Source organism: Acinonyx jubatus, chromosome F2 (assembly GCF_027475565.1).
Source record: "Acinonyx jubatus isolate Ajub_Pintada_27869175 chromosome F2, VMU_Ajub_asm_v1.0, whole genome shotgun sequence".
Classification (NCBI taxonomy): domain Eukaryota; kingdom Metazoa; phylum Chordata; class Mammalia; order Carnivora; family Felidae; genus Acinonyx; species Acinonyx jubatus.
This window is the reverse complement of record NC_069394.1, coordinates 53,204,270-53,212,943: the sequence shown is the minus strand read 5'-3', so window position 1 is coordinate 53,212,943 and position 8,674 is coordinate 53,204,270. Positions and strand designations below refer to the sequence as shown.

The 8,674-nt window shown below is 40.8% G+C and overlaps 1 protein-coding gene across 1 annotated transcript in view; it reads right to left on the bottom strand.

Moving 5' to 3' along the window:
* Nucleotides 1-1,183: 1,183 nt before the first annotated feature.
* PAG1 (phosphoprotein membrane anchor with glycosphingolipid microdomains 1) overlaps nucleotides 1,184-8,674 on the bottom strand; it is a 141,448-nt gene continuing 133,957 nt past the window's right edge. Inside the window, exon 8 of the mRNA XM_027064327.2 lies at nucleotides 1,184-7,202. Coding sequence (XP_026920128.1) covers nucleotides 6,834-7,202 — 369 coding nt within the window. The 3' untranslated portion in view covers nucleotides 1,184-6,833. The remainder of the gene's footprint in view (nucleotides 7,203-8,674) is intronic.

Here is an 8,674-nt window from a genome sequence, read left to right as displayed (position 1 = left end):
AGGAGTGGGAAGTCTTGCCCACGTCGCTTAGTTCAGATTTTATTCCTGCTCGCCAGGCCCCCCATATCAAATATGTAGTTGCTCCTCAGAAAAATATTTTTTAAGTGTCAAAACCTTAGGCATAAATGCTTGTTGGCTTGAACATAAAATTCAGCTTGTCTGACACTTTGCACATGCTTTTCCCTAAGAGGCAAGTCCTGCTAATGGTGTGGCCACACATCCAGGACACCAGTAGTCAGCCACGGAGGAGCCTGTCGGAATGGTCTTAATGTGGCTCCAGGAAAAACAAGAAAGCCTATCATCAAAAAATAAATGAAAAAAAAAAAAAAAAAAAAAAAAGGCAAGCAGGCTTACGGGACAGGTCAGAAACATCATGTCAGATTCATGTGTGGGTTTTACATTCAAAGTACCTAAAAAGGAATCTTCAGAGATAGACTTGGGCTTTTGGCTCTCGCCTCTTTATCTGGGGAAGGACACTGACTGCTGTCTTTCAGGGAAGCCTTGACTACCTAAATGGGAAGTTCAAGTTAAAAGTTTTTTTCTCCTTCTTCTGCTTAAAAAGGGAAAAAGAAAGTTTGCTTTAAACTCATGATTTCCAACTGCTGAGTTAAAAAACAAAACAAAACCAGACATTGTAATAAGACAGTTCTGAGCCCCTGGAGCCTCAGGGGCTAAGACTGGTCTCCCTTTTAGTCTTAACCGTCCTAGCATGGGTGCCTAACTGGTATACTAGGTGAACTTTTAAAAATTAAATGTGTAAAGAGAATATCCGTTCTTTTAACTTGGCGGGGGGGGGGGGGGGGCGGTGGTGGAAATTACACTCTGGAATACCCATCCAAATAATTAACTATGACAACTTAGAGTGAAGTTAAAAAAAAACAAACAAAAAAAAACCCCAAACACATCCTGGATCCTTAGCTGTGTGGAAAGTGAGTGCTTAAAAGGGATCTGGTTTCTCACTTCAAACATCAGTTTGTCTACAAATGGCCAAGTTATTCTCAATATCTGGTAGCTCCCCAGTGAGATGCTTGACCATTCTTGTGTCCTTGAAACCTGGCAAAGCAGACCAAACTACTTATAACTACCAGAATCCATAAGCACTGTCTCCCGAGGGAGGGAGTAAATGGCTATATGGCTAAAGAATATTACACTCAGCTTTACTTTATAAGTAAGTTCCCACAGGAACATGTGAGTCGGGCAGAGCTGTCCGCCCACCGGACAGTGGCAGGGAATGGTTCCATGCTGGCGGGCAGGATCCGTGATCTGCGGAGTGTGTCCATTTTGCAAAAGATGTGTTGGAATGGCCTATGAATAGCAGAGAGCAGCCAGGGTGGGGAGGGGGAACAGGTGTGGTGCTGTGCAAAGTGACAGAAGGTCACCTGTGCGGAAGGAGCCGAGGTAAGATCGGAAGAAATAGTGGCTTTGTGTCCCCGTTCTTTAGACTTGCTCCTTAAAAAGACTAGAGCAGCGGAGGGGAAAAATTAGAAGATGTTAAAGCCAGTGAGATATTTTCAGACTTAAAACTAAGGTTTGAAAATGCCCAGTATCAGAAACAACTTTTTCCACTCTCTTGTGAATTAGACAATTTGACCATTATAAAGACCTTTTGAGACAATGAGTCAAAACGCCATTGTCATGAATTATTTTTGAGTCAGAGGAGCACTTTGAAACTGATCAGGACCACCTATGGGACAGTATGTCGCTTTCTTCTGAGAAACTATTTTTATGAGGAAAAAATGCATGGACAGTGAAATGCAAATTCCTATTTGTTTAGCTTTCAAACTTCCCCTGAAAACTTGAGGTGCATTAATAAAACAGGATGTTTAAAAGGTAACAACAATGAAACCGTTGCCAATTTCATACACAGAAGTTTGAGGAATGACCATTACCAGCCTTTATCATCCATTACAGAAGGTGATCTAAGACAACCAGAGCATAATATATTTTTAAAAAATACCCACGGTATATAAGTGGTGAGCAAAGAAAAATCTAATTTGACTGCATTAAGATAAACGATTACCAAATGGAATGCTTAAAAGAGTTTCCTTTTTAATAAAAGTTACAACATTTCTCATTTCATCCGGCATTAAGAAAAACTGAAATAAAGAAGAACCTGGAAAAACAATGACTACTTTATAAATACCAGAGACTGGACGTAAACAGACCTAAAAATGAGCGATAGGAAAAAAACCCACTTATGAATATTTGTTCTCTTCTGGACCACGGTTTTTAAAATTTACTTTCATAATTCCAGATGAAGACTAGTCTATCACGGTTTCTGGACTGGTCTCTTTACGTCAGACGCTTTCTAGGTGCGTTGAACTTGTCCAATGCCACTGTCAAGAATACCGTGTTTACAAAAAGGTACAGCACACAGAGCACTACTACAGGACGAGGCGTATAGATTTCACTGCAAAAAGAAGGCGTATCTGAGATTATAGACACACGTTCCTATTTTTCACATCAGTCACTTACACCAAACGATACACTCGAGCTTCTCCCGGTTGGTTACACAGGACAGTAAGCCTGTCAGGATTTCCAGGAAAGAGCCGTCAGTACAGCTGTGCTTCCCGGGCCACCACGAAACTGGCTGGGTACCAGACGCCGACACTTTTGGAAGAATGGCATCACTAGATCACACGGACTCAGTATTAACTAGTACAAGGAGCACTGGAAAAAAAAATGTCATTTACTCATTTACAAAATCCTAACTCAGTCTTGAACTGAAGCTCTGGGATGAGAGCCGCCTCTCAGAACATCTCAGAGCGGTTTTCTGCACGTCATGCTACATCACCGCTCGCTGGTTCTGCGGTAAACTCACACGGCCTTCTAAGGAAAATGAAATAAAATGCAGCCATGTGATAACGGGCCTCTGCTTCTGCTACCAGGTGCGGGGGGTGGGGGTCACCTCCCTGTGGCTCTGTCCTGGCTCACATGGCTCTTGTTGCTTTCGGCCGAATCTCTTCTCAACACTGAGAACACTGAGAAGGATGCCTATTTACATTTCCTCCTGTCATGCTGAATATGCAAGGAGCCACACACATTTAAAAAAAAACCAAGACAAAACTATTTTAAAACACCACTGGGTTTCAACGAAGAGAATTATGGACACAACTTAAAACCTGAACTTATTAATAAGAAAAATGGTATGAGGGCAACCTAGGAAGGCTTTCTTGTAATTACTGAGTGAAAACTATTGGGTAGCTTTTTTCTATTTTGCTTTTATGACAATAGTCATCACACTAGTAGGGGAGACATTCCAAAGACATCTTTATATATGTGTGTGTGTGTGTGTGTGTGTGTGTGTGTGTAAATATGTATAGGTATGTATGTATAGTATATGTACATGTATACACACAGTGTGTTACTGGTTAAAGTAAATAAATGCTCTAATTAAGAAAACGGAAGTCAAATACGAGAAATAGATACAGTGACAGCCTGAGGTTAAATTTTAGTTCTTCGTGGTGGCTACCTCTTGTTAGCACTTAATTAGAATTAACTCTTGGATTTTGAGGGCAGATACATCAGTAATTAGCCTTCTTCCACAAAAGACAGCAGTACCTTCAAAAGCTTTAATAAACCTAATGACATAATTTAGTGGACAGGAAAGAAAATGTATGTGGCCCACATATTTGCAAAAATTACTTTCTTCTAGAATTTAAAATTTCCTTAAACATTTCACGTAAAATAGGTCATACTTTCCTGCTGACTGCATTTGAGAAATAGTAAAAACAGCATAAAAATTCTTCTAAACTTTCAAAATATCTGACTAAAAACAAAGATCCTGCCTTTAGGCAAGATGAGTTTACAATTCTGACTTACAGGACAAAAAAACACTTCCTAAAACTTAGTTTATTTGTGTAATTTCACATAACGTAAGTTATAACAATGCATAATATGGATGTCAAAGTTGAATTTTAAAAATACTGTAAAAACTTTTCATAACTACCTTTCACAGATTTAAACTGTAACATTTAGCTGAACATGAAACTTTTTTAAAGAAGCCATAGGCTTTTGTCCAACTCAAAGACTAGTACAGATTTTCAATGAATAAAGTAAAAGTGACAAAATTTATGAAATACTGTACTTTAAGGTCAAAACCATGAGGATACATCAATACTGTAGTTCAGTGAGGTACCCAATGGTCTAAACAGCAAGCCTGCTCCCAAAGTTTACTCCGCTTCTCCCTGCCCCCCACCCCTCATGGATTGTGCTATTACTTCTTTTAGCATTTATGCCGGAGGACCTTCTAGTTTCTTTTAAAATATACTTATAATACTTCAAATCACAACTTATTCTTAGCACAGATTCTCAAATCAAGAGAGAGTTCAGTGCATATTTTATGGCTATATTGCATAGCCTTTATTTCAGAGCTTCTGGGGGAAATTCTGATAATGAAATTTCAAGATGATAGGGCTATTTATAAAGAACTTTCCTCTCTGGAAATGATTTTACACTTTAGAGGTCATTCTCACCTCCCTGGCAATAAGTAAAGACATTATGAAATACAGTAAAACTTTGGAGTGGTCAAGCGCTCATAAAGGACATTACTGCAGCATGCACAATACTAGGTATGCGATGTGACAAGGCCGTCCCCAAGTGCTAAAGGAACCCCAGGATGTAGAGATTGTTGGGTCAAACTCATTAATACCAAGTAAGCAATGAAAATCACCAGGCAAAACAGTGCTCATGAAAGATACGAATTCAGAGAACAAGGCCCACTTGTGGCACCTTCCTGATGAACTTTCCCCCCAATCCAAGGGTATTTCTGCCCTTATCTTCTAGTCAATGATGATTGTGCTTAGGCTCGAGCGGTCTTCATGGGAAAGACCAGGATGACCGAAACATAATGACAACCGACCGGTTTACCCCAACAAAGCTCACTTCACAATTTTCAGAAATGTATCACAGAGCAGTCACAAAAATCAAGCCATGAATGCAAGGGATGGGAAAAAAACACGCCTGTGAGCTGGTCCCTACCATTTGCAAGATGCCTCATCCTCCAACGGCGTCCTTTGTCATAATGAGTGAAAACAGCAAGAGTATTCAACCTGAAAAGCCAGACATGTCGCAGCAGCAATGAATAACTGCCTCTTTTTTCCCCCTTTGTCAGTGTAGGAAAAGGTCCCTTTCTGTAGCCACACTGTATAATAGCAGGTTCCTTTTAAAATGAAAAGTGAACAAGTTTCCCAATGTTGGCCTTATAAAGTCTAAAGAGATGATTAAATTCAAACCAGGCTGAGCTCTTAATCAGAGTTATTTCAGCCACTGATTTTTGTAAAATGAAAGGGAAAAAAACCCCAATAGGCAATTTGCATTTGCAAGGACTGGCTTGCAGAAACCATCACTGTTTTCTTAAACATGTAACTGAATCTTAATGGAATTGTAAATACCTTCATGAGGTTAATAATGCAGACATCCCTAGTCATATTTCGTTCTTTCCATTGTTTTCAACCATTTCAAATATTTCAGTATTGCCCACTGAACTCACTGAAAATGATCCTTTGTGTTTATTCTGCTGATTTCTCTAGTGAGCCAGATGACTTTGACCAGGAGCTCCAAGTACCATTTGAAAAGTTAAGTCTTGAAAAAACCTTCAGTATTTTAAACACTCGATTAGAAAAAAGATAACAGCTACGTGTAGTTACCTAGCTTATGTGCTTTATGGTGTCTTTTCAAAATGAGAGTATAAATCATTGTACACAAAATCAAAATAGTTAATATACATTTTTTTTTCTGGCACTTTCTAGAAATTAGGCGTTAAACATAAAACATCTTATAAATTTATATAACAAAAATAAATGTTTACATTTTAATTTTAGATAGATTACCTTAGGGTAGCAGTTAACTTATGAAATCTCACACTGTTAGTGTGGCAGCAGAGAGCATCAGAAATACACATTCAAGTCCGCAGCCCTTCAGAGACGGATGCCATGGCTGCCGTCCAAATATGTGGTGTGTCCCAACATGGAGATTAAGGCTCTCTGTTTCAGAGAAATGAGCTCTGGGCTAAAACAAGTATAGAAGTACCACAATGTTCATTGAAAATACTGAAAAGGCTCTGAAGAGTTTCAAATACTGGGGAGGGGGGGCACGCTTTGACTAGAAAAATAAAATAAAGCATCTAAAAATGACTTCAAGTACTTTGGGAGAGGCTGCCAATGTGGAGTGCCTAAATCAGAAGGAATGAAGACCTAAACCTAAGAGGCAGCCCCGGTCCTGTCCACCTGCAGTGGTCGTTTTTCCAGGTGCGGCTCTTGGAAGAGGCCTGTGAGCTGACAGGAACCAGCAACCACAGTTTCTTACCATCTTAAAATCCCTAAGTGGAAGGCAAGGGCCAAGCCTCGGGGGAGAATTTTCTCGGAATGAACCATTAGAAATCGGAAGATTTCACGGGGAAGAAATATTAGGGGCAGACAGGAAAAAAAAAGAAAGGAAGAAAAACCTGGCTCTTCTGAATGGCAGTATTTTAGGCAGGTGGGGTCGTGGTTCTTGATGAACGCAGTTCTTCCTTTCATCTTGGCTTTCCTCACGAATAGGATGAAACCACCGACAGCTGGGACCTTTCCAGAGGGCGAGGGTGCATGAAAGAGATGTGCTTGGGCGTGCGAGTGCCCCCTGCAGGCAGGGACGCACTCGGGTGCACTCGGTACGTACCTCACTGTTTCCGACCCTGCTAAACAGTCTCCACGTTTTCAATCGTCTTCAGGTTACCGGAGCAGCATACAGAGTGTGGGTTGACAGAGCTTCTTGTTTCCCGCAGGAGTGCCCCCCAGGCAGCTGAGCCCTCCAGGCGGCTGAGCACACGGCATCTGGGGTTGTCTTTGGGGCTGCTAGAGCCTGGTGATGTCTCTGCACTGCTGCAAATCCCCAATGCTCTCATAGTCATTCTCCTTCGGGAGAAGGCCTCGGTGGCCATTGGTCTCTGGGGTGGCCTTTTCTTCCTCTCTGTTTAGAGCCTGTATTGCTTCATAATCGGGCTCGGGTTCCTCACTGGGTCTCACTGCTGCTGGAAGCATGCTACCGCTGTTTGGCGTTTTCTCGAAGTCTTTAACAGTCGCGTAGAGATCGTTACAGGAAGAGGGGGATCTCTGAGCGGCGCTTTGGATGGAGGTGTAGGTGGACTCTGGAGCTTTAAGAGACTGTCCCGATTTATTCCCTGACTGCCCAGGTTTATTTACTGATGAATACATGGCTGAGATCTAGAAAACAAAGGGTGAATTAAATAAATAAGCCTCAAGTTTGACTTCTTTCTCCCCCTTTACAGTGACAAGCTAGATATTTAGCACTATAGGCATGTGTATGCCCCTTTAAGATTTTTTTTTTGCCAATTCTCCCCAGCTTTAGTGAGATATTATTGACACATAGCATATGTAAGCTTAAGGTATACAACATGGTAATTTGATACACATATATACTGTGAAATGATTGCTACAAAGCTTAGTTAACTCCTTTGTTACCACTATGCGTGCATATGTGTGTGTGTGTGTGTGTGTGTGTGTGTGTGTCCGTATGTGGTGAAAACAATTAAGACCTACATTTCAACTTTCAAGTATGATAGTATACCACTGTTAATTATAGTCACCATGCTCTGTATCAGATCCCTGGAACTTACTCAGCTTACAGCTGGGAGTTTGTACCCTGTGACCAACATCTCCCCTTTCCCCTACTCCCCAGCCCCTGGCAACCACCATTCTACTTGCTATTTCTAAGAGTTTGGTTTTTTTAGATTCCACATCTATGTAGAACATATAGTATTTGGGTTTCTCTGTCTGACTTATTTCACTTGCATAATGTTCTCAAGGTCTATCCAAGTTGTCACAGAAGGTAGAATCTCTTTCACAAGTGAATAATATTCCACTGTGTGTGTATGTACATGTGTGTATACACACATTATATATATGTGTATATATGTATATATTTAAAATGTATACATGTGGATATGTATCTCACATTTTCTTTATCCATTCATCAGTTGATGGATACTTAGGTTGTTTCCATGTCTTGACTATGGTGAATAATGCTGCTAAGAACCTGAGGGTACAGGTATGTCTTCAACACAGTGATTTCATCTCCTTCAGCTATATACCCAGAAGTGGGTTCTTTATGTGCTAATCCTGAAGTACATTACTAGAGAACAATTATATATGTTCAACTTTGTAAGTAGACCAGTCCTATGAACATAACCCCATGACAACCAGGTTCTCTCTGGGTCTTCGGGAAGGAGGAGAGCAGGCAGAATGAGGCCCCCAGGACCTGACTACAGTATCATATTTTACTCGATTTCTACATCAGAATATTTCACCTGGGGAAAAAAAAAAAGCTCTACTGCTTTAAGGAAAAAGGAAGAAGACAGATGTTAGATGAATGGTTCTCAAAAGGCAGGCTTCGAACTGGCAGCAGCAGGATCTGGGTCCCATCCTAGAAGCACTGAATCAGAAACTCTGGGGACGGGGCCCAGCACTCTGTGCTGATTTTGATGCCCACTAAAGTGTGAGAATCCCCGAATTAGACCGTTTGGTTCACTCTTTCTGCATCGAAGTGGTCTGAAAAGTAGCTCCTGGATTCTGGCTGGCAATCTACTTCTACCTGTAAAAGCCTCATTTTCCATTAATTTTCAACTTCATTGCATATTACTGGTTAAATAGACATTTACAGATGGGGATAAGTTTTC